The 27,147-nt window shown below is 44.4% G+C and overlaps 1 protein-coding gene across 1 annotated transcript in view; it reads right to left on the bottom strand.

Annotated features, from left to right (window-relative positions):
- Nucleotides 1-20,683, bottom strand: part of fam20ca (FAM20C golgi associated secretory pathway kinase a) — a 40,199-nt gene extending 19,516 nt beyond the window's left edge. Inside the window, exons 1-3 of the mRNA XM_037088984.1 lie at nucleotides 17,001-20,683; nucleotides 16,139-16,323; nucleotides 11,016-11,094 (exon numbers count right to left, since the gene is read on the bottom strand). Of these exons, the coding sequence (XP_036944879.1) occupies nucleotides 11,016-11,094; nucleotides 16,139-16,323; nucleotides 17,001-17,551 (815 nt within the window). The 5' untranslated portion in view covers nucleotides 17,552-20,683. The remainder of the gene's footprint in view (nucleotides 1-11,015; nucleotides 11,095-16,138; nucleotides 16,324-17,000) is intronic.
- Nucleotides 20,684-27,147: the final 6,464 nt, after the last annotated feature.

The raw sequence follows: 27,147 nt of genomic DNA, 5'->3' as shown, positions 1-27,147 counted from the left end.
TTTGTGAGACTCACCACCTGCCTACACGTTGACCGTTCCACTGGGACGACAGCTGCTACCTGAAATATGCTATCTACTGATACAAACAGCCTCTACAACTACTAATGCTGCTGTATAATGACCCACGAGGGATGTAGTACACAAAGTCTACTAGTTAAACTGTTGAGATTGCTATTTTTTTGCATCATACTTCTGTTAACAGATGTCAACTCCGTCGTTTGTTGTGTCTAACGTACTTGAAATAGGGTCAAATGGAGGTAACACATGCAGACAACACACACACACACACACACACACACACACACACACACACACACACACACACACACACTGTCTGAGCTTCCATATCTCAGAGACTCCACCAGCACTCCTTTTGTGAACAATCTTCCCAGCAGCAGCAACACTAAGAGTCTCCCCGCACCTCCAGCACAGAGGCTCTTCTGTCTGCATCACTGCTGCCCAGAGCTGCAAAGAGGAGGGTGGGATGGGTGACCCAGGCAGGCCCCTGGATCAGGTTCCTGCCTCCCTGGGCCGGTGATACCAGACCTGGCCACTGCAGCCCCTCCCACCCCCTGTCCTGACAATGGGCAAAGCCAGGGAGAACCCTCCTCTGGTTTAATTGCCGGACAATGATTGCATTCTCCTCCCCCTCCGCTGGCCTCGGTCAGGGGGATAGGGGAGTCACACACAGCCTAATTGCCACCTTGCAAGGGACAGGCTCAGACAAGCACGGGCCTGGCCCACAATGGCTGTATTAACCTCTGTGCATGGTATCACAAAGGCCTGAGTTACATGGCCACAATGCGTTCTCTCTTTCTCTCCGTCGAAGGACTGTTGTTTCATTCATTCAGCTTGGGGAGACATTCAGGTGGGATGTGATAGATCTACCTGGGAAAGGTCGTTATCTAATGACGGGGCTCAGTTGTAAGGGGTGGTGCAGTGCGTGTGGTCCCATTGACGAGGGGCGGCGGTTGATTGAATGACAAAGTAACAATGAAGCATGTGTGCTTTGTCATTTTCAGACTGCCGTAATGAAACCAGAATTACTGCCTCAGTAGTCTGCCTCCACCGACCAGTCACCCTGCAGCTTACATCCAAAGTCTGGGTGAAATTTTGTGATAAACAGTGCATGAATTCTGTGGTTATGGCCATAAACGAGGTCATGGTGACCTTCACCTTTGACCACCAGAATCTAGTCAGTTCATCCTTCAGTTAAAGTGGATGTTTGCCAGTGCGGAGGCATAAAAAAGAATCAGCCACTTTTTGTTAGTCAAAGCCAGACAATTATCCTCATTATGCGTAGGAGACAGACTAGGATTCAAAAAACAGAAGGGGCCATTACCAAGACTTCATGTTGCACAATAACTTGTTGTCTAAATGTCAGGATAAACTCTGTAAATCAAAGGTCTTAATCACAGGTAGTATATTCACAGAGGCACTTAGATGATAATTAGCCGTTTGGAAATTCCCCACAATTAAATTCAGCGTTCCTGAGTGCTCATTCAAGGGAACCAATCTGGGTTATTTTGTGTAACTGCGGGCAGACACTGCTGCTGAAGGTACACAAAACAATATCCCAGAAGTCAAAGGTCTGGCCCCCTTTCCCCCTGGCTCATAGAAAGAAGCGCTCACTCGTCCAGATTTCATCTCCTGGAGCGAGATGAATTTTCAGCATTCCAGACAAATGCGGCAGCGACATTCCTCGCGGGAAGCTCAGGAATTCCCCCCGTACTGTATTTTAGACTATAATGATATGTTAGGCTGGCTGAGCAACATAACCATGCAAAAGCAGTCACAAAAAACAAGGTCAGGAGCCACAACAAGTATGCACATCTGCAAAGATAGGATTCAACTTGGATGTGGTGGAAGACAGAGGGGCGCACGCTCTCTGGCCCACAGGCATGAACACATAGATTAGAAATAGATAGGTTTTCCATTCAAATATTATTAACAGACTTCTTGATCTTGTCATTAAACATACATCTTTTCAGATTGAATGTGCTGATGTGCAAAAACCTGAGCCTACTTAATTTCAAAATACACACATGCTTACATCCACGCCAATACATTTACCTTATAAATAGATATAAACAAGAAGAAGGAAACTATTTCTTGCGGATGTTACTGTTTCAAAGGAAAATTATGTCAATAGCAAGGGTGCCAACTACATCTTAGCCTCTTATTGTCTCTCACGCGTGCATAAAGAGAAGGTTAGGATCTTCTTTTCAAAATACAAAAAATCTAATTTATTGATTATTTCATTTGTATCAGCCATGGTTATGAGAATCAGGTGATTATCGGTTATTGTATAGGCTGAAAACTGTCCATAGTGTGCATCCATTTGGAGGTATGACTGGAATCATTACCATAATCCAAAATTACACACACACACACACACACAACTCACAGTATCATCTCCAGCAACTCAGCTGGCCTGTAATCACATTACGATTAGGGCTGCCACATTACACTGTGTGTGCATAAACACTTGTTAGAGAGAAAAACGGAGAGAATCTAAAAATACAGAGCAGAGAGGCTCCGAACAGAGGAGAGGGACAAGCCGAGGATTAGCACCGCCTCAGCGAATCAAACAAACAAGTCCAAAAAGGAGCATGAGCGGGAGGTGGAGACGGAGAGAGAAAGGGGCCGGGCAGAAGAGCGGGAGGAAGGGAGGGATGGTGATGAGAAACGCCACTTCCTCAGGAGCTGACCTAGTAAAACATTCATGAGAGATGTCTTTATGTGAAGTGAAGTGCGAGCGGGGAGGGTGTGAGGGGAGTTAAAGGCTCCGGAGTCTAAAATAAGACAGTCCCTCTGTGTTTCGGCATCTGTGTGCGTGTGTCAAAAAAAGTTATTTGAGATTTGAGATGATACGCGAGCACGTTCGGAGCCTGACGCCGCACTGTCGACCTCTCGAATCGAGAATAGACATCGAACTGAGACGCAGATGCAAACATGAATAGATGTAACTTCTTGTGAACACATCCAGCGAGGGGATTCGGCGGTAATTGTGACAGATGAGAATGATAAAAAAAAAAGGACTGCTTGCGCAAGTGTTTAACATGTGGCTGCACCCAAACACACATTTTAATGGACATAATCAGATAATAAACAGAACACATACAGATGACTGACACTTCAATTAAAACGTCATTCCGCAGAAGACTTTGCGAAGCTCGACAATCTCAACTCAAACAGCAAGTGTGTGTGTGTCTGTGTACGTGTGTTCATGTGTGTGCTGATGACTCGGCAGATGTGACTGCAGCTGGTTACAAGACTATTGAAGCATCGCACTAATTAACCGGCTCATCTCACAGGCTACAAGAGGTCACCGCATCACAGCGCCCCCGCACTGAGTACACCGGACAACCACACACACACGCGCGCGTAAATATGTACATACATGCTTGGTTACCCGGCTATAAACACTCCAAGTTCAAACACATGCAAAACAACCCCCTTCATTTGCTAAGCAACATCACAGTATGCAGCTGAGAGATGGAGAATTTCATTAAGAGCGTTTGTTCACATGGATGGAAATTGGAGAATTATAAATAAAAGTGGACATGAGGGCAAAAAAAAATAAATAAATAAATAAAGGGAACTTACAGTACATACATGGTAAAAATGTAAATGTAAATGCGGTTACAGCAGTATCCGTCTGAACCCGGAGGGCACAAAGCTCTTTAAGTGATGGAATACAGAAGGAGAAGGAGGAGAGAGGTCAGGAGAGGATGAAAGAGGAGCGTGGAAGGGGGAGAAGAGGCCGTGTAAGATGAGCAATCCTCGGCCACATTAGAGCAGCTTAAAAACCAAATTAATCTTAAAGACCTGCAGAGGGAGTCTGCTGAGCCCAGGGCCTGAAGAGGAGCCACTGAGCCTGGTCCACTCCTGGCTGCGAGTACAAAGCTGCATGAGAAACAGATGTTGCAAACGCCCGACACCGCAGCGCTCTCACTGTGTGTGTGTGTGTGTGTGCGCACATCTGTGTGTGTGTGTCTGAGGTAGCGACACTAAAATGTAGGAGAGAGAGGGAGGGGGGATAAAGAGCAGCAGATAATGTTTGACAGCGGACATTATCTGCGCCTCAGATGCTTCTCTGTGTCTGATTTCCCCGGCTTAGGGAAAGATTGTTGCTGTGGCAAATACACTAGATAAACACATGGTCAGGGGTAGGTGAGACATTTTGTTACGTTTAGGGGGACGTTTTGTGCTGGGAGGCAGACTTCCGTTGTGCTCAACAGAGTTCTGTTTTGCAACTGAAAAACAGTATTTGGAAAACAGTAATAAAAATGTAACTGGACATAAAGTAATGATACTGTAAATGAGAACACTATGCTGAAACTGAAAAAACTTACCGCTAATACTATAATACTACAATACTAAACTATAATAGAAAACAGCAAAAAATGTAATTGAAAAATAGTAATAAAACTGTAGAACTGCACAGTAATGATATAGATTTACTCATGAAACACTGTGATTGAAATTACAGCAATTTTACTGTAAAATGAGAATACAATAATCATACTGCGGTGGAAATGACCACACTACCCCCAAAGATGAGAAATCATCCAATATGTTGAGTTTGCTGGGGCGCTATACTACAATTGAATAGCATCAAAGATTTAGCCTTAATTAATCATGTCTGATGTTAAATAAACAGCAGGCCGGAAAGTTAGCTGTTGCTCTCATCCCTTTTTTTAATGAAGCACTGCAGTTCTGAAGAGTTTTTAGAAAACTAGTTTCAAGTTTTAAAGCTCGTCTTAGCCTGAAGCCTGCACTGTAAACCAAAAATAATGAGGCTCAATACTAAATATGTGCTGATTGCATTCTAAATGTAGCCTTTTGAAACACCTGGTTTCATTACATTACCAAGAAAAGTAATGACTCACCCTAACATGGATCTCAACACACCCAAACTGTCTGTCGTACAGACACTGTTGGGCAGCGTTTGGCTGTTTCTGTCTATAAAAGCAATATTTTGCACAAGCAGTGAAATACGACCACAGCAGTGAGGAAACACAAAGAGAATCAACGGTACCAGATGGACAGACGTTTAAAACTAATATACAGCCTCCTCGATCTCTGCCCACACCTGCTCTCCACAGATTGCCGGTGATTTCAACAGCCAGGTCAGACAAATTGCCTGGCAGCCCGAGCTGCTCTGTCCCCTGCCGGCTGATTGGCCTAGTGGGCTTGTGAGACACGAGTGGACTCAATGGGACGACTGCTGAAAACCTGAGGAGTCTCCCCCTGCCAAACAGCGCTCAGGCGGAAAAGGGCCGATGAAGCCGCGAAGTAGTGCAGCCAGAGTTTACATAACCTGTCAGCATGTGAAAAGATAGATGTGACAACTCAGCTGAAGCTCTTCATAATGTGCAAGAACTGAGGTCAGAAAACCTCATCGTGAACGAGGAAGTTAATGTGAGGAGATTTTAACTTTCATCACATTTACGGTCTCTTTATGCGCTCTGGGGCTTTTTGACTCGTCACGGTGGAAATCATTACCGCGAGTGTTAAATGGTGAGTGGTCTGGAGTGAATGAGCTACTTCTCTATTGTGCGCGCAGGCCTGCAGTCATCACCTCCTGTGTAATATACCCACAACTCTGACTGAGCGGCTACAGGTGCGGCTCGGCTCGCTGCTCGCGGATTTTTCCACTGCCGAGCCCTCGGGTGATGGAGGGTGCACGAACTCCACAACCCCTGCAGCGCCCTTCTCTCTGCAGCTTGTGTGCATATGTATGTGTGTGTGCGTGTGTGTGCTGCAGCTGTGCGAACAGCTGTCTATAGTAACATGCTTCATCTGTGCACACAGCCAAAGATGAGCTCAGACGGCGCCCTCTCAAAAAGTGTGTCCCACTTATGCGAGCCGGGCCACATTCTTGCAGGAGCTCCTTATGGAAACACTGTTATACTAAAGATGAGGAGAAAACGGATGTGGTTTGAACGATTAATATAATGAGGATGAATTCAGGAGAGGATTTTGTGGGTGTTCATGTATGTTCCCACATTCTTTTATGTGCATGTGTTTATCCATGAAATGAGATGTTCCCCCACAAAGGGACTTGTTTGGATCAGGACGGATCTTCTGAGGCTTCCTTTGATTTATCTTTTCCGACACGGTGTGACACCATTATCCTTTTCGTCGGGTTTCTATTCACGATTACGACAGAACTACATGGACGACTCAATCTGTGAAGCGGCTGTTATTGTCACTCGGTCCACAGATGCTTGTTATCCAGTCAGGAGTTTACAGGATTGTGATCTCGGCGGATGAATCTAAAATCTTCTCCAACCGGAGAAGATTAAATGGCAGCTCTCGTACGGAGGAAAGCAGGTGAACTCTGCGTAAACTTACCATAAAAAACCACAAGCCATCAAAGGCACTCTATGAACAGCTGTGGTCCCTCCCGCTGCACTTTACATGAATGCATGCAAATCAATGCTAAAATCATCAATCTTTCATGATCAGATCAATAACCTGAGCAGTGAGAGGCTAGCTCTAGAGGACGTTAGATGGCTTTGGTCCTAATGGGATTTTCCCATCTGCAGAGGGAAGATCCATGGCAGAGTGTCAGTCATAACCCAACTGGGGCACAGCAGATATGATGAAGCCCTCCAGTAGATGATAAAGCAGCCTCTTGGGTGCTGCTGCTAAGAGCCTCTGTGGCCAAACCCACTGGCTTTACTGGCGCAAGCTTGTCAAAACTGGTCGAATTCATGCAGAGGAGGATGTATGCCGATTCCCCACGGTGCTTAAGGATGGGCATGTGTGCCCTATATATATGTTCTAACACATGTCTTTGCATGTAATGAAGCCTGCACGTTGATATAACAGCTCTCGGCACAACTGGGGCATGTACACAACAAACAGGGACGATGAAAGTCATTTCTGCTATTCTCGCGTTGCGTAAACCATTTTTGAACTGTGAGACTATCAACAGAATCAAAGCGAGGGGTGGGGTGGAAACGGGCTTGTCAAGCAGCGTTTGATGGAGAAATTAATTCTTCCTTTGCATATCTGAGGCTTACACCTCCCTTCTCAATCCCTCAACCCTCCATCTGACAAATCCAATTAGCATGACATGAAGACTCTGTATACACACCAAAACCAGGAACTTGGCACAGGACTGGTAGGATGGACACCAGGGACTTGAGCCATACAGACATGGAGGCCTGGCATAGAGGGTCTCCACTCGGCCTGTAACCTGGCTCCAGCTGGAAGACCCAGTTCCTTGACAGGCTGGCAGCGATAAGCACTCCCCAACCCCTCTGGTCTATCTCTGCTTTTCATCTGTCTCTTTCTTTCATTTGCCACTTCATTTCCCTTCCTTCCTTCCTTCCTTCCTCCACAGACTTTGACCCTTTTACTCACAGCCATCTGACATCCCCATCTTTGGTTTGGAATCTATTATGTATTAATCTTTCTTGGCTGAAGGAAAGATTTTCACATGGTGACACCAGAAAAGTCATTTACTTTTTACTCTTGCGGTCAATGGGTCCTGATTAGTCAAGACACCTTGTTTTGTTAGTGTTTGAAATCAGTGTTGTACAAATTACTCAAAAGTCATTGTGTTAAAAAAAACTGTGAATAACTCTAGTGTAAAAGTCTTAAAGTATCTGATATTAAAGGTACAATATGTAAGAATTTAAGCAAAAAAAAAAAAAAAAAAAATCAAGAAATTAGCTAAAATCTATCAAAAGAATGTGAAGATAGAACCGTTTTGATGTTGTGTCAAAGACGTCTGTGTACTGGGTTGCAGAAATATCTACTTAAGTAGATATTAAAGCCTTGGGCTGGAAAACCTCTTTCCCCCACAGTAGTCCAGGTAACTGCACGGTTAACTGAGCTAACAAGCTACATTAACTGCAAGCATGGATGTTACTCTGATAATCGGCTGTCGCTGGTAGTTGGCAGTACAACATTCCACACTGCACATTTAAATACATCAAAAGTAGTTTTCTGGCAATAAATGTATTTAAGTAAACAAGTGAAAGTATTCGAATTTTGGCATTTTCTAATTATCAGGATTAGTGTTTTTATTTTTGATTCAATTACTGTTAAAATAATAAAATATAAAAGCAGTGGAATAAAGTTGTCTATTTCCTCATCAACACTAGTGGATTCATGGAAATGTGAAGTGCTTGGTACCTAAGTTGTTCTTAAGTACAGTAATTCTTTGGAAATCTGAATATAACTCTTGGGAAGCAATGCATCGTCAACATTTGGCTTAAGCACAAAAATTCAAGGAGATCTTTGTTGTGGGGAGAAAACAAGCTCTCGTGATCTACAACACTTCACCAAATTGCAGTTTGAGAAACTAAAGAGCATCTTGTACCCCGCTGTGGGCGCCCACTTTAAATCACCAAACACAATCACAGAGTTAGTCTGACAGATGAAACGATACTCCAAACTTTTTTTCCCCAGAGCTGCACAGACGAAACTTCGTGTGGAGGTGTCTGGCAAGCTGTCAGCCCGTGCATTCTCCTGGTCCATGCTGGTGTGCATATTTGCATTCGGCTCAAAGGAGGCCCGAAACATCAAAGCGTCTTTGAAGCACCACTTGATGCTGCACAATGGGACAGGTGAGGAGAAAACAATGCAACACAGCGTTGCTCTGAACTACTGTACCCAGAATGCACTGCAGTTCTGAAAATAAAAGTGGGACACATCAATGCCATGATGGAAACTACAAAACCTCATGATACGCTTTAACAAAATTAGAACAAAGGTTATTTTTCTACATTGTTTCTCACAGAAAAACTCTGATATTTTTGTATTTCCGCTCTGAAGACTTTTGTATAATATCTGTAAACACTGGAGACAGATGACAGTGACAGTCAAAGCAAAGACTTTAAATAAAAAATGACAGGCTAAATAAAGAGCTGCCGGATTGTGTAGCATATAATTCAGAAACTGACGTGCAATTACTGTCAAAACTGTTTCTGACAGCAACTGAGACAGACTGCTTTACTTGTATGCTTTAGGAAATCAGCACTTTACTTCTCACAGTTTCCAACTCACCGGACAGACCAATTACAATACCTGCTTTGATTTTTTTGAGTGAAGTGAAGTTCCACTTAACTTCTCTTATTCTAAAGTTTAAAGGTCCACTTTGCAATAAAGTTTGTTTCTGACTCTCCTTCCCAATTCAGTGTAAGAAATAGGATTTCTGTCCACTGAAACATTAGAGGGCTCATAAATTGAAATAGATACAGGGAGTGTAGAGGTTGTATTAGCAGTGTAATGCATTGTGATGCTTATGAACTGCTGCATAACCTGCGTAGGCCTAATTGGTTCAGCTGTGAGGTCTTATAAAATCAATCGTAATGTTTACAATTGGGTTTTAAATGTCCAATTATTGACTTTCTGTCTTACCAACCACTAAGAGTTTTTGGCCACACAATGTGACCACACTACTGTATTATCCAGAAATAGAAGTCAAATTCTGCTAATTTAAGTCTAACGTCAGTTTTGATAAGCGTATTCATTATTTTTAGAATTTCTAATAGTCATTATCTGCGATTTGCCTTACAAAACTGTATGAAACCTCCATATGTGCCTTTTAACAAGACTTGCTGATAAAGTCTGACTTTCTCCTTATACTGTTAATGCCACATGATGCTCAGAGCAACAGCCCCCGGCCTGGCAACACCTCACAACCCTCTCCCCCCTTTCGTTGACCCGTCCTGCCATCACATTCCCGCTCGTATGCGAGCGCACATATTGTCCGATTGTCCGCATTGCCTTGAAGCAGCGCCTGAACGCCTAGTCCAGTCTAATAGCTACTCAAAAATACTCACATAAACAAACACACATGCACACACACGCACACACACGCACACACACGGGGTAATCTCAGTTCCTGTCAGATATGACCATGCTGCTGATGCCTACTGGGAGCTGTTGTTGACTTAAAAGGTTTTGCGTGTATGAAAGCTACAATAGACGCTCAGATTGCCATTGTTTGGACATCCTCTGAGGCTAATGTTGTAAACAATGCCTCACGTTTTAAAATTCATCCTCTGATTGACCTTGGAATAATACGCCACGTTAGGACAAAGAGAAATGACTCAGTCAAACATGCAGCTCTCAAACATTACTGCTGTTTTTGTGTATATATTTAGGGATGAAGCTGAGCTGTATTCAGGTGAAAAAAGGAGATGAAAATAGCTGGATAAAGTCTGAATAAACCTTGCAGCCCTTTCCATAAATCAAGCCCTGACAGTGAGGAGATATTCAGCAGCAGCATTTTCATCATTCAATTTCAAGCTCGGACTCCTTATCCTCCCACGTATGGGACTGCAAGATCACCACAGACTATACCTGAGCAGGTTGTCGAGATATGGCGCCTTGAGCTTTCATGAGCACACACAAACCTCCTTCTCTCTCTCTCTCTCTCTCTCTCTCTCTCTCTCTCTCTCTCTCTCCCACGATCTAATGCTCTCCGTTGGGGCTCTTATGGAGATAACCACTCTGCATCTCACTGCAATCAAAACCGAGCTCCTGAGCAATTACTTCTGATCGCAGCCCAGTTGGCCTGGACACTGTTTATCTGCGTGGGCATGGGAATTCATCCGGCAAAACTCAGACAGCTGAGAAGGAGGGCACTTCCTTATTTCATGCGCAATGCGCCTTTGCCGGCATGTATGCCTCCCCAAAGACGTCTTCACGATGGCTCAATGCTCATTTTAATTAACACATAAGCCTGTTGATGTTAATTAAAAAGCAGTTCAGATGAGATTTCCCGTAGCCCTCTTGAAACAGATGCATTACAAGTGGGCGCATCACACCGAGTGTATCAAACGGATTTCCGACGTTAGCTATTTTAGGGGGAAAACGCAGATTTGCTTAGAAATCTTAGAAATGCGTTAAAAGCAGAGAAGGTGCTATTATAAGCCCTAACAAGGGTGCTCTAACACTGACAATGTCGGCAGACGATGAGGTGTAGGTATACGATATGTAAATCTATCTGCAGTGGCATGCACGTCAGCTGCGGTGCTACTTACTTCATGGGCTTGAACAGCGCTTGTCCGTAGTTCTGGAACGTCATGATCAACTTCAGCTGGGTGCCTCCTGATTTCATGGCTGGGTGGAAAACAATCAAGATGTTAGATCAGTATTTGTAGCATAAACACACACACACACACACACACACACACACACACACATATATAAACACACCCAAAATACACCCGCACATATGCACAGCTGTTGTGTTATTTGCCAATTTGGAGAACGCAATTTAGCATGAATACAAAATAGAGCTATCACATCTGCTGACCAATTTGCCAGACACTGTACAATCAAAGTGCAACTGTGGCTGTTAGGAGCCGGGTGTGACTGAGAGCAAGATGCGGCATGAAAAGCATCTGCTGAAAACTACGGCTAGGTCGAAGGTTTGATGGAGGGATGGACGTGGAAGTGGACAGGCTGATGTGACAGAGCGACTGTGGGTTCCTGTGATGTAATTTTCTGAACCTACCTGACTGTTCTACGTGTTCTAACACTGGATTTTACCCACTTAATCTTTATTTCTACATTACTGATGGTTATTTATGAAACAAACGGCAACATCGATTTTGAGGTATTTGGATAAAAAAATTCAGGTATTTGATTTTGTCGCCCAGTTGTAGGATAATATATTGTTTATCGCAATACAGCAACATATCCTTATGGTATTTTAATGGGTAACTCTAACCAAGGTCTTATATTTACATGTTGTAGTGCGTAAATGATTCGTATTTAGCGAAGGTTTTGGAATCGGTCCAGCAGATCGTCTCTGCAATGCAATCCTTTGGGGCGACTGTGACCGCAAAAGATATAGGTTTGCTGAGGTTGTTAATGTAAGTGTCTGACAACACTATGACACAATTCCTACAAACATCCCTTTTGTAACCAGAAATATGAAATAAGTATTATTCATGATGAGGTGTTAGCTGTTGCCTCATCTAGATTATTAAAACCAGTTAGTCAGCCATGACTTTGAACTTAAATACTTGCTGGCAGTTCCTGAAAGTAAACGCCAAACGTCACACCCTTACTTTCATGTTTCCACCATTTTCTTCCTGCAACAACTCGCCTCTTGTGAGATTTCAACTCGACTGATTCTGAAACATTTGGTAAGTAAGAATCATTTGGGCCCAGGTTTAATAATACTGGATTCCCACTTTAAGGCAATATCAGCCTGCTCTAGGATCATCATAGTGCAATTGTTGATTATGCATGTTCATGAAAAAAATTAATTGACCCCTGCATGTGTCCATCCATGTGTGTACATGCTCATGCTGCACAACCGACCTGATTCTGACCAGATGTTTCTCTGTAAGCCCCCCCCCCCCACCCCCCAGATCGCACACAGCGCCGGTGATCGCTCGCGCACGTTTGACTCTCCGCAAACACTTTTTCTCGTTCCCACCACGTTGACCTCGTGCACCCTAGGGGAGGAGCCGGGGCACATGTCTCTGACTGATCAGTCATGACCACGGTGTCTCCCAGAGGCTGACGGAGACTAACTGTGAGCTTCCTTCTTGCCTCAGACAAAGGAACCGCCAGGCCTGTCTAAATGCCTTGTGTTTCTGTCATAATGGACAGGCTTTCGGGGGATTTGCCCATTTATTACAGCGCATTAACTTGGGCATATTACACAATGCTGCGCTTCTGCCTAACCCAACATCAACATAAGCCCCCTGTAGTGGACCCACTTATTGACGGGCTTGCTTGCTGAGTAGCTGGCTGCCCTCCCCCCTCCCCCCCGCTCGTAACTATCTTGCGTGTTTATTGACTCTCACGCTGCGTCCCTCACTTTCTTCCCCGTCCTTGTTTGTACACGCCATCCTCTTATTCTCTCCGCTATGCTCTGTCTGTCTCACTTTGTTTTACTCACCGCTGGCAAGCCTCCCCATTTACCGTGACTCATTTTCAAAAGCTTTCGTGTTTTACATCCACTGTTGCACAAAGTACATCCTACATAACCTCGGGTCAGCGTCTTTTCTTTCACGACAGAGGACGGATATTGAGTACGGCCGAAGAATACACGGAGAGCATTAGAGATTTGCTGCAGCCAGGTCAAGCGGATGGTGCCCCCTGAATAATCTTTAAACTTGGTTCAGCGAGGCCTTAAACCTCTGAGAGATTGCAGATGACTGACCTATGTTTTAATGCTGTGACCTTCAGTCCGTAAGCCACAATCCTTGAGGGAATGACCTCAATTCCCTGTTCGGTGCTGCTGGACGTTTATGTAAAAAATTTTGTTTTCTAATTGAAAAACTACGAAAAGGTAATCCCCTTGTGGGGGGAAAAAAAAGCTCTGCTGATTGTTTCTCTGGATTGCATCTGCGCTGACATGCAATCAAACATGGCTGCGACGAGACATTCTCCTGACTCTCCTGAGGGCCACCTGTCCAGCGTCCCCGCGCAAACATCTCTGTCGATCAAACCATCTATCTCTCACATCCACAGATGAACTGATTGCCCCCGTCCCTGCCTCGAAACCATCACGTTCCCTGGGCCTTTCACAAAAAGCTCCAGGCCTCACCCGGCATCATCACATCCGCCTTCCCATCCCAGTGCCGTGATGATAAATCCACCCTGCTCTCACCTGTGCCACCGCGCGCTACTGTGCTTATGATTTATGGGCCCGGCTGAAGACAGAACAAAAGGCCACAGAGAGACAGACACAAAGGGGGGGGCGAGGCAGCACAGCACAGAAAAACGCTGAACAGGGAAACTTTCTAATGCTGTCTCTGTTTAGCAGTCGTGGTGAGACAGATAAGTGGTGAGTGTGCGCGCACCAATTATGGGGCACAAAAGCTAGTAATGCGTGCTCGCAGGCACACAAACACCCTGGGTTTTCTTTTCAGCAGGCAGACAGGTTTTCATAGGTGTGTCTGTGCAAAGATTGACGGTTTATACGCCGTAAACACAAACTACTGAGAGCATGGGCTGAGATGCGGAGCACGGATGACTGTGAGCTGTGGGAGACGGAGGGACAAATAACAATAAGACAGTGGACAAAGTGACTCTTTTTCTGGGCACACAAAGAGATAAATGTAACGGCAGTGGACGATAGTTTTGGTCTTCACTGTCCAGTTTGAATGAAATCCAAATAATCTGCTTCATATTGTGGTCAGGATTGTTTATCACAGTTATGTGTCTCACTTATCTTCACACTCTTTTTCTCAGAAGATTTGGCCAAGACGGCACCATCAGACGAGACATTAGAAAGACTATTACAAAGTATATTTATAGGAGGGATGCTACCAAACAAACATGTTCTGTTACACCTTAACAGCAACATTTGTGATGTGTCACACCCTCTCTATGGCAGATATGAGTCATTACCATCAGGACTACAGCCCAGCCTACATTTGATTCTTGGGTCTGATTCTGATCCTGACATAAGAAAGTAAAACACTGTCTGTACGATAACAGATATACTGGATGATAAACACACATTTTTTTGCAGTGGTTATCTGACAGCTTTGACATGTGATGCAGTCAGGAGATCTGGCAGTTTAACGGTAAACTTGATATGAAAACCATCAATGCTCTGGAACACTGAACTTCACTCGGAAAGTAATATTTGTAAATCACCCCAATTTCTGAGACAAAATCTCAAAAGTTTTCACATCAGCACATATCCGAAAACACATATGCCAAAACTGATCTATCTGTGATTGGCCAATAACGGCTGATAATATTGGATCTAATCAGGCCAGAGGTACCTCCTGTCCCCAGAGATCATTATACCCACCGGTAAAGCTCTGTTCAACAAATTCCCCGTGATATGAGGAGTCTGTCGCGTGTACTCTGCTGTATTCATACTCTTTGCTGTTGGTGAATCACTTTATTGTTCGATGTCTGTCTTTGATTGAAGGTTTTTTTTTTTTCTTTCCTGTACTCCATTTTCAGATCAGAATTTCTCAGATTTGATGTCTTCATGCTCAAGCTCACATTCTATCGTGCAAAAATTTGCACTTAGTCATCGCCCAGTTTGAGAGACATATTAAATTTGAATTGAAAGTGGGTTTTTGAGGGACAAGGAAACACATTCTTCTTCAAAGTGTCCATTTTTCAGTTTTCCTGAAGACGTCTTAGCAGCTATGTGGAGTATCTAAGGCATGTGCTACCTTTCTCATCCACCCATCCGTCATCCATCCTCACTTTCAGTTTACAAACACTGCACATGTTCTCGTTCAAGGTTGCTCGGGTGAAACGGAGCGCTTGCATTCCTGCACTGGGACCTTTAGGGGATCTATTAATGATTGAGTCATTAATAAAGCCCAAACACACATCTTAACCAACATGCTGGCTCGAGACACACATGCTCTCTCACACACCGACACACACTTGATAAAGATAGATTGTTAGAATCGAGCCCCCGAGAGAGAGAGAGAGAGAGAGAGAGAGAGAGAGAGAGAGAGAGAGAGAGAGAGAGAGAGAGAGAGAGGCAGCTGAACGTAAAACACACACAAGCAGAAATACAAAGGTACCGGAGCCAGATGTGTGCGATTGTGAACACAGTCATGTTGCACAAAGAGGAACCCACACATTGTGATTCACTGTACAGTCAGACAGGTCAGGTGCACACAGATCATCAAACACTTTCTGCTGCTGAAGGCTGATACTGCAACATTTAATGTGGTTTTATTTTTGAAGATTGATTTTTCCTGTAGGGTTGCAACTAAAGATTTATTTTCATTATCAGGCCATAAACTATAAACTATGCTGATAAACGGTGAAGAAATGCTCTTGACAAATCTGCAGAGACTAAAGAGACTAGTTGATATCAATTTGCGTCTTTGGTTCAACTGGACTTAGAGGATGAAATGATTTACTTTCAATCGAATCGTCGATTGATCGAGTAACCATTGCAGCTTTTTAACTCTCGCCAGGGTAGAAAAGCATCTGAAGTTGCACAGGATCACAGGATGGAGTCACATATTACTGTAGGCCACAGGTTCTTTATGCTGTTTCAACCCACATCCAACCAGTTCTCAGACAACACTTCATCGATGACCAATCAATGTTTGAACCAATATTTACACATTTTACACCAACTCCTTCACTTCCGACACACACACACACACACACACACACACACACACACACACACACACACTGGACTCACCCACGCTGGTGATCCTCTGTGTGACCAGGTCCTGGAGCAGGGCGTCCAGCACGGGACTGTGTCTGGAGTACAGCTCGTAGCGGTTGATGCCGATGTGGAAACGCAGCCAGTTGGGGTAAGACTCCGCCGTCACCTCTCCGGTTGGTGTGAACTCCTCCTCCTCCTCGTTCGCCTCCTCATTGTGCCTGATGAACGAGGAGAAGAGAGGAGAGGAGAGGAGTGGAGGCTTTTCAACAAGATTCCTGATGAGATTATTTTTAGTTCCCGTAATTGATGATTACAGTCTCTTATAATGACCGTATCAGACAAATTGGTGCTGGCACAGAGCGCACACGTAGATTTGTCACTGTTAAGAGGTTAAAATGCAGTTTTATTGACTGGTATTATGGGATGGGAAGCCCTAGGGTGCGTGCCTAGGAAGGTAAGATGGCATGACAACAGGAGAGATGGGTGGGTTATGCATGAATGGACATAATGCTGGAGGCAGAGGAGAGACAGCAAGCGATGGAAGGAACTGACAGATAGATAGATAGATAGATAGATAGATAGATAGATAGATAGATAGATAGATAGATAGATAGATAGATAGATATGTGCACAGGTGGATGCCTCATGATTTGTAGGCCTACATGGACATAAAACGGATTAATTTGATTGTAAATATGAACAATATTAGAGGGCATGAGAATGAATTTGATTCAGCTACTTCAATACAGTAATCCGATTACTTTTATGTATTTATGGAACAAATATCAGCTACTTTGGGTCCTTTACTTGCAGCCCATCGGCAGTCATAAATGAAGCAGTGTGACAGTCCCACTTGTAACCCCTCTTTAAGTTGAACACATTCCCATCAGCTTACCATCCCTGGTTCCCTGCTGCTCTGGGATAAAACCTGATGTCTGTGTTGACGTTAAACAAGGTGTCATCGTCCGTGAGAGGAGGAAGGTCAACCTTGTACAGAGGATGCTCGAACAGAGCGGACAGCCGGGACACACCGCGGGCGGGGACCGTCCGAGCCCCGCTCGCGTCCCCGATGAGCGGCTTGTGGTCCTCCGCCTTCCCCGCCGACGGTCTCATCCGCCGGAACGAGTCCGCCCTGTCCGCCGCCGCCGTGATCTTCTCCAGGGAGTGCGACGTGAGGTTGGAGCTCGGCTCGTTGCTGAAATCCTGCAGGATCCTCAGCGTGTGCTTGTTAGGCCAGCCCGCTTCGGCCGCCGACCTGGCGCGCTGCTTCCCCCAGCCCTGCGCCTCCCCGGCCGGGTGGTGGGCGCACTGGCATCCGGCGTCCGCGCCGTCCGCTCCCGCCGCACGCTTCTCCAGTTTGGGTAGCAAGTCTATCATGATGTGCATGGTGCACGCCACCAGAAACACCATGAGTATCAGCACTCTGAATTTACGGAACAGAATCATCTTCACGTGTTGTTGTTTCCCTGCCTTGACACGATGAAAGCTTTAAGCGCAGCGCACCTCACGGCACCGACAGGGATGTCCAACAGCGCTGTGCGATGACAAAGCAGCGACGCTGGTCTGAAGATTTACCGCACACATACTGCGTGTCAGCCTATGTTGACAACTCCACCATGTCCGCAGCTCTCTAGTCTTTATTTCTCTTTCTCTTTTTACGACTGTTTTTGTCTACAATAGTCCCGATTCTTCCTCCGCAGACAGGTGGACGGAGCGACACATCCTCCCGGACACTTCACTGGCAGCGGCTCAAGAAGTGCTCCTCATTCATTCATCGCCTCGCTGGAGGGGATACAGTGTCAGCAGAGAAGAGGTAACAGGAACGAGGCTGGAGGTGGAGGTTCAGGTGGTGGTGGTGGTGGTAAGGGGGGGTGTCCCCGTTAAAAGCGCCGATAGTCTTCCTCAAATCTGCTCCGGAGTGAGATGTCAAAATGTGTCATGACTGTCTACAGGATGGGGGGAAAGTGACAGGAGAGATTCGTGTAGTCCACAGAAACGCTGTCTTCAGAGTGTTTGGGAGGAAAAATAAATAAATAAAAAAAAAGATGAAGAAATGAAAAAGAAGGAAAAGGAAAGTGAGAATTCCGGGAGAATAACAGGTGATACGCCGCTCGGATGCTCCCTGGATGCGGTCCCGCTTCCTTCCTCCCTCCCTTCCCTTCCTTCTTTCCTTCCCCGCTGAAGTCAGACCAGAGAGCGGCTGGCAGGTGCAGCGATCCCGCTCGTCGTTCGTCCGCCCCTCAACGCCGCCTTGTCTCCCGTCCAAGTGTTCATCCGGGGGTGGGTGTGTTAAATATTATGATCCGAGCCCTCTGAGCCCAGCCTCGGTGGCGTCACGGGGGGAAGAGATTGGCTGCGTTCAAGTCGCGGCACCAGTGGCACGAAAGGCGAGCTTCAGGGAGGAAGAAGAGGGGAGCCGAGACGAGCCGAGCCGAGCTGAGCCCGTTGGTGGAGCCGAAGCCCTGCAACTCCTCCGCACGCAGCCAGAGGGCGTTGGCACGACCTGAATGCACCTCGCTGGCTCGAGTCGACGCATGACCTGAAGGACAGTGTGGATGTATGGCTGTCTTCAATGAGCCACTGGTTGTTGAAGTGGGTTCTGAGGAGGTCCTTCAGGATGAGCCAAAGGGTCACCATGCAGACAAACGCAGGAGTCATTGAAATTCACTTTTACATTTCTGAGAGGCTTGACAGACTCACAGACATGGATACAGACCAGGCCATTATTTTGGTGTAACACAGTGTCTTGGTTAGATAACATGGTTCAAGGTAACAACGAGGAGGGAAGCCGGCGAAAGTGATTAAATGTTGGACAAATAAAAATTGTAATACAATACCGCGCCCGCGATCAGTTTCAGCTGCAGTGCCTGTTTGACACTGAACACAACAGCTCCCATGATCCCACGCTACTTCATAAACATCCTTTGTTTTCATTGTTTTGAGAGGCAGAAATCGCACTGTGCGTTTACTCTATTTTTTATGACCTGATCATTTATTTAACATGCAACGTGAAGGCATGGAGAAAAAAAAATGAAAGCAGGTTATTATGATAATGTTATGTTATTATGTTGTTCGGCAGCTGTAGTATATAGAGCTCTGGAGTCACACATCTTCCTGTTTGCCCCATGGGACCTTTAAGAATAACGTGAGACAAATACATCTTTTGATCCCGGTTGAATTTCAATAGAATCATTTGTCTCCCTCCGTTCATTACCGTACATTTTTTTTTTTCCGAAAATAAGGTCCCCTGGGGTCCATCAGGAGGGGTGTGGTTCACACTCCGACTACAGCTGCCGAGGAGTAAGTGAGGTGAGGTACTATGAAGCGTGAAAAGTCTCTCTGGGGAAGAGGTCCAGGATGGATGTTTAGGTTAAACAAGCAGAGGCCTTCCAGTCTCCTTCTCTTTGGGACGCGACTGTTTGTGTCCAGTGTGAAAACAGAAGATAACAGCGAGTCCTTTAATTGACTCAGTTGGGCTGTTTTCTTTGTTTTCTTACCTTAGGACTAGTCAGCCAGTCTAACTTTAAACTTCCAACTGCACTAACCTGAATACAAGTCCTGCATTTGTCTGATATTGTCGTCTTTAAGCCTTGGTTTGGGATCCACTCAGCTCTTTGGGGGAAACATGTGGGTCTTCAGCTTCTCCCTATAGACGTGACTCTCCTCAGCAGGCAAACACAGTACAGCTTGCATGTCTGTGCCTGTTTGCTGTAAACGTCTGTTGACGGTTTTATGTCTGTGGGTTTGATGAGAGCTCATAAAACATATATAATCTACTGTATGTGAAGCCTGCTCTTTCTGAGTCGCTCTAACGTGAGTTTCACATTGCACAGTCATTTGCTTCTGTGTCGGTATCAGCAATCGGAGGACGGTGATCTATAGCGTGGCGCTGACTGTATATTGAAAACTGCATTCATTTAATTCTAATCAAAGGGTTTTCTAATCTAATCTCAACATTAATCCTCTTTGGTGGACGTTCTGCAGTCAAAACACACCTACCCCTCCTTCTCAGAGGCTATTTTTCTCCTCTATTTGCTGTTGAAGTGAAACAAACCTTTCATTTAAAACTGCAGGGGGACAAAACGCTTGCAGCAATTACTGCAGCAGGTACTTATATACAGGGCTGGGATACGTTTCCCTGAGACTTTAGAGGATTAAATGAATAACACTTTAAGTGCCACTGAGCTCATGCTGCCTGACAAAACATACAAGTTCACTCATGAAATCTATTTAACAACTTTGTCACAAAGCAGACAGCGCAACACTGTAAGGAAGGAATGTAGAGCAAAGTAATACAATTAGCATATTATACATATTCTTTTGCCTTGTTTGAGTTCTGTGTGCTCAGCTCAACACAGCGGGCCCCGACTGGAAGTCCTTCACTTGGCTTCTTCCCCTCGTCCCAGTGGTACAGAGTCGAATGCCAATGGCAGATGTATGTCTAAATAAAACAGAATCTTAAAGCTAACGAGCAAACAAATTGTTCTCCCAGAGGGTGAGCCTGCTGTCCCCCGATTCATCTTGTGCTCCCGTCAAAACACATTGGCACGGGGGCAGACATGTTGGAATCCACCGATGCTGAAACAAAAAAAGGCATTCTGTGAATTATGTCATTTGCTTCGGCAGGTTAACCGCATATGAGAGATCTTTTAGCGTAGGAGCAGTCTGGGCCTGTTGCTTTTGGCACACAGCGTCGGCGTGCATCGCCACTGAGCACAGGCCCGACCTGTATCAGCTGATGAAGCATATCTGTGATTCTTTGCTAGAAGCAGCTGTCTGTGATTTTACCCCACTGTTCAAAACGGTTTTATATTCACCTATTTCTTTCTTTTTTTTGTGCAAACAGTGAAAAAGAAAAAAAAATACACCCAAACAAACTGATTATGAAGAAATAGTATCAAAAACAGCAGATTGGAGCACTTCTTGGGCTCAGGCTGCAGGAATTATTGTGGAATTATAATGTCAAGAAGAAAACCAAACAAAAAGTAATGTGCTTCCAGTATGTCCACAGCGACAACAATGGTACATCCTCTCGTGCTTTGGATTCATGCAATGTCATTCAAGTCGAGGTAAACCTGCCCGACAGGAAGCCATAACTATTTTGACATTTGCTAAAAACACCAGAAAAGGAACAAAAACCACACACATCGGCCATTTCCAGGAAGATGAAGCGAGGATACTCTGGGCTCCATTAAATATGACTGCCGTTCAGATTTTGAGTAGCTTGCTGATATTAAATTAATCGTTTAAAGCCCTCTTCCAGGAAAAAAACAAACAAACATGTTTTTTCTTCTTCTTCACTGTGGAGAATGTTTTTAAGAGGTGGGATTAGTTTGGAGGCCAATTCTGGTCCAATAAGACGATAAGAAAAAAAATAATGTCACCAACTGTTGTAGTTGTTACAGGCCCATGGACTGCGGCACCCCCTACATCAAGGCATTATAAAAACCATCAAGTCATAAAAAAGTGTGCTGACTCACAGCAGAGAGAGAAAGTGAGAGTGCTCATGTGGATGAGCCAGAAAGGGGGAGCATGAGAATATAACAAAATAAAACTTTCTTCGATCATGAAGACAGATGTTACTCTACAATTCTCCGGTCTCCCAGTTAAGTGTATGAATAAACTGCAGACCCCGCGAAACGTCTTGTATCTTCACTGTAAACTATAAATGTATAGTTTAAATCGGTGTGACGACGCCCTTTTTATAAAGGCTTAAATGAGGTGGTGGATGGCACACAGGTGGCTGTCACCGTCATTCTGCCCACATCATTTGTGAGGAACCAGTGTTTATTTGGGAAACCCAAGCCCCTATACACCTTCCGTTTGATATTTTATTTCCCTGGGGCTTGTAGGAGCACATTTGATTGTCATACCCAGAAGTTATTCATTCAGTCAATTGGCATTCCCCTCTAGATTTTCAAGTTTTTTGTCTGTATTTTTTTATGTAGGCTGGACTGGCCTGTAACAAATTTACTGCCAGTACCACCACGGTCTCAACATGCATCTCACTGGGACAAGTGGACACAATGGATTTTTTTTTTTACACAAAGAAAGAAAGAACTTAATGTGTAACATATGGCAAATTTATAAGAAGGCCAAAATAATCAAGAATTTGTCATGGACAGCATTTCACAAAGTTTTTTCCGAACTCAACAACTCACAAAATTCAGCCATTTTATAAGAGAGTCTGGGTATTTTCTCTCACACTTCATCTCCCTGCTGTTGTTGACTATATTTGATGTGGCTGCTTTGACCCAGTATGTTGATGTTCAAGTTTGCTGTCTGCTGTAGAGCAACGTTTTCTTAAATTGTTGTTAGAACTTTTAGTTTTAGGTTATCCAAAGTGATATAAAAACATGGATGTTGGGCACAATTTATAATGATGTCATTATACCGACTGAACACCCCCAACTGTGATTGAAAAAGCAAAAACACGTATGTCTTTGACAAATCAATATCATGATTTCCTATAATAAAAGTACTAACTAATGACAGATGCCAATTTACAGCTACAGAATAAAAGACACACAAACGTTTTTGTTTTGATTTGTTTATACTTGCAATAATATATATACTATATTTTGTGCATATTCATGATAAAATCTAGCAAAGAATGCTCCAGTTTTTCACATGGCATCACGATTTTCAAGTCTATAACTTTTTTAATCTCAACTCAAGTAGATGACAGTAGTGCTTTTAAGGTGACAAACTCTTCCCCATTTTTCTTGGTTCCAGTGCATCATTCCCAGAGCAATTTCTCTCCATCTAATATAGTGCCTCCTCCGCTGCGAGAGTTTGGTAATCTTTGACCCAAAGAAGAAGAAAGTGACAAAAGATTGAGTAGTTCAGCTTCGCAGGGACCCAGACTCGTTTGGAATCTGGTCACATACCATTTTGATTAGCCTTGGGTATTAGAGAATGATTCACCTCGTGTTTAAAAATGAGATGGGAGGAGAGACAACGGGGAAACACACAAGCTAAAACCAAAGATTAAAAAATCATCAGGGCATGCACTGGATTCTGGTCTGACTCGGCTCATTGGAATTCGCTAAGGGGATATTTCTGTGTCTGTCTGTGCGGCTGAATGTTTGACCCGAGGGCTCGGCTGAACCTCAGGTTGGAGGCGGACTTCTAAAAGTTCAAATCTCGCTCCCAGACCTCACCAATTTCAGACTCGTCTGCAGGAATCAGGATTATATAATGGGGGGAACTGGTAAACTTTAGCACCAGATTAAGGCAGAATTTATTTCCAGTGAATCAAACAGTGACAATACCTCTGCGGGGAGCAATGATTAAAAAATAAATATATCCATTTTCATCACTGTGTTCCATAAAAGGCCATAAGCTCAGTCACAACAAGCCCTGTTCGGCAGTTTCATGAGCCTGATGATTTGTTAACGGCTAATTTAGAGCTGAGGGATAAATGGCTGTGCAAATGTCAGACGTACAGAAGTTATAATTGGAGAATAATGTGCCAGAGTAATTGCAATAAAAATGCAGTTTTGACAAATTGCTTGTCAGCGGGATCGTGAGAGATAGAGGACAGGGTGTGGCTGACAGTGTGTGTGTGTGTGTGTGTGTGTGTGTGTGTGTGTGTGTGTGTGTGTGGGGGGGGGGGGTTTGAATAATGATGCATTTATTGACCTGACTGAGAACAAGCTGAGAAAAGGGCCCGTCGCCGACTGAAGGTGTGGGTTATTTTTCCTCTCCAGGAGTCGTTATGCCACTTTAAATGCGTCCTTATTACATGCTTTCAGATTTTAATGGCTGTACAAATGGAGAGTGCAGAATACATTAATGTTACATACTCTTTTCAAGTGTGTAATTTCAAGAGAAAAGCATCACTCCAGTACATGGGCTGCGCCAGCCTTTGATTTGGACCCTGTGCCAATCACAGCACGACACAGAATTAGAGTAATGAGACGACCGGTGCCGCGCGCTGCAGTGGGGTGGTCCCGCTGTGTTGATCTCTTTATCTCTAAGACTCAAAGAGTAAAACTGAGCCCGGGGATTTTAAATTAGTGGATGCTACGGTGTGTGACCTTGGAAGTGATGGTCGGGTGTGTGTGTGTGTGTGTGTGTGTGTGTGTGTGGACTATTCCAAAAAGAGACAGAGCAGCATCACAGCAGCTCCTGGCCCATCTGTCATCAGGTGGTGAACTCTCATCTGTCCATCATCTGTCAACAAATAGTTGACATCTTGTTGTCACCCAAGGTCCCACTTCATAAAGCTATCAAAGGCTACATGATAGAAAATCTGCTTTTTCCTTTGGCTCACTATCAGATGAACTCAGTTTCCCAGATGATGAATGATTGAGACTTTTTGATTTTAACATCCAAAGACTTGACACAAACATGACAGTCCCAGTTTTCTCTGTGGAGTTTGCTTGGTTTCCCTTCACAGTCTGAAGGATCGCAACTCATTTGAATTATGAGTGTTAATTCGGGATAGAGAACAGGGTACAGATCTCAGTGCTGTTAGAGGTATCATCCAAATGGCATAGGTAGTTATGAGTATTACTACCAATGCCCAGACGGCTTGTTGACAATAAAACTTAACACAATTTCCATCTGCATGAGTACAGATTGAAAGAGAGAGGGAGCAAGACCATGTCAACCTGCAGCTTGTTCAAGTGACAGTATGTGAAGGTCATGGTGGTTACGCTTATCAAAACTTGACACAGACAACTCTCGCAGCAATATTAGTACTGTAATGTGAAAACTTGGTAAGGCAACAAGCTGAGGAAACAGCTGGTCAAACACAATATATATATATATAAAAAGAGAAGCTAATGTTTTTGATAGCCTGAAAGCCAAGTCCCTCACAGCAGCTGAGGTTAGCATGCCTTTGGCCAGGGCCAAGGAAGCTGAATGCTTTTATGGAAACTTGAGGCACTTGCTTCATCAAGATATTTAATTCATTAGGAATAAGTTGTTGTTGTTGTTGTAAATTCAAAAAAACTAAACTAAAAACAAATTTTGGGTCCAATAACTTTGGATTTACTTACTTGAGGCACCATTTGGCCCTGATACTGGATCCCAGGTTTGTGGACTGGTACTTTGTATCTGTCCAAATGTGAACTGTAGTGAGCCTTAGCGTTAATGTCTGTGCGTTAGCCATGGGGTACGTTGGTGACTTTGAACCACCTTCAGTGTACCCAGGGCACACAGCGATAAGCTCTGAGTCCCCTATTGGTGCCTCAAAGGGCGTAGAAATGATTTAACTTACCAACAGTGAGCAGCACAGAGGCGCAGTCATGTTTACCACCCCTGCTGAGAGATCGCTTAGGAGCAAAAGATACTAAAAGTACAACAAAGAGGAAAACATCCACAGTCCCACATTCACTCTATGGAGTGCTTCCTCACCGAGAGACCCCTTTTACGGTTTGCTCTTTTTCAACATTTCCTGTACACATACACTCAACTCTTTGGTGTTATCGGGGCGCACAAGATAGATCTCAGCCGGACTCCTTTCTCTGTTGTAGCCTGTGTTTGTGGTGTAGGCTGATGCTGCCAAGACGCCTGGAGGAGTTGTCTCCACTCAGCCACTCACCTTGAAGGACAGTTTAAACCACTACACAGGTGATGACAAACATACTGTGTACATCACACCTGAGACCTTTGACTAACAAGGCAGTTTCTCCAGATGCTGTGTAGATATAATTCTTTCTGTTGTGGATGTTTCTGTCTTCGCTGGTGTGGAGTGAATATTAGCCAATATAAAGTTGTATTTTGCACCCAACTAATCGGAACTAAAACACAGTTTTCCTCCCAAGAGATTATTGCAGCCAGCTTGAAACCATCTGTTGGCGGTGTAGACTCTTGAACTGTCATTGTTGGGCCTAATAACTGACTAATTACCAACTAAAGCGTCATCTTTCCTCTACTGATCATCAGGTGCCAGCACACCTGGAGGCTGAACAAATGAAAGACTGAATCATCGGACTGGTTCGTCGGTTCAGGATTTGTTAAGCTGTACACCTTCCACATGTAAAAAAAAAACCCAGTGACACCCACTAACATCTGGCTGTTGTGTTCAGTGTGAAAGGACACAACTGGCCTCCACTCTCAGGTCAAATGATTCGGCAGTATTCGTGAGTATTTGTCAGCTGCAGCTCTGATCAGCTTTAGTGGCGACATGGCACCCAGGTGGACGAGCTAATTGTCTTCTCTTAGTTGTCATTAGTATCAGTATCAGCTCAAATGTGGAGGGTACCCTTATGTCAATGTCTGTGTGGTAGCCCTGTGATAGCCCTACTGGCATCCCAAATGATGGAGGAGTAGAAATGATGTAATCACATCATTGCTGTATTTATTCATTTTAGCATTAAAAAAAACATGGATTTACACTGTAATTGTGGTGTAAAAATGGTACACGTGCACTGAGGGAGACTAGAAATTAGCCTGCGTCTATCCAGGTCTTTGTCATGGGTCAGATTTGATCATCTCTGGTTCCTCAGATTTATACATTTCTGTGTGTGTGTGTGTGGCAGTATGTGCACGTGTGTTGAAACAAATTAGTGAGTTTAGGAGCAGACAACCTGTGCCCTCAATTAAGCTGCCCGCAAACGAAAAAAGCGAACGCGAGGCGAGAGGAATATGTTTTCAATTTGGATCTGACTTATTGGTCATTACCCTTATCACGGGGAGCCTGTTTTAATGACTTTGAACGTGAGCACAAAGGAGAAGGTGATTTATTATTGTTACACCTCCAGCAGCTCATTCACAGTGCATTTTTGTCAACATGAAAGTAAAAAAAAATCGCTGGAGATCACATTCGGTCACTCGGAAGATGAAATTAACACCGTGTCCAAAGCTATGACAACAATAGCCGAACAGTGAGAGGGGACAGGCCTGCGACCACTCACTGTAGCAGAACAGAGTCATATTTCAACAAGGTTATTGGTAAGCTGGGCTGCAGTGGTAATATGCTGTCATATTAGTTCCCTGGATGTCAGAATGTGATGCCTCAGAGGGAGATCAAGGACTGTATCTCCTCCAGTGGGGCTGAAGCTGGAACTCTGCTCAACCAAACAAAAGTA

The sequence above is a fragment of the Acanthopagrus latus genome, chromosome 23, assembly GCF_904848185.1.
Source record: "Acanthopagrus latus isolate v.2019 chromosome 23, fAcaLat1.1, whole genome shotgun sequence".
In the NCBI taxonomy this organism is placed as follows: domain Eukaryota; kingdom Metazoa; phylum Chordata; class Actinopteri; order Spariformes; family Sparidae; genus Acanthopagrus; species Acanthopagrus latus.
Note: the sequence above shows the minus strand (reverse complement) of the source record. Positions and strands in the feature narration are given on the sequence as shown.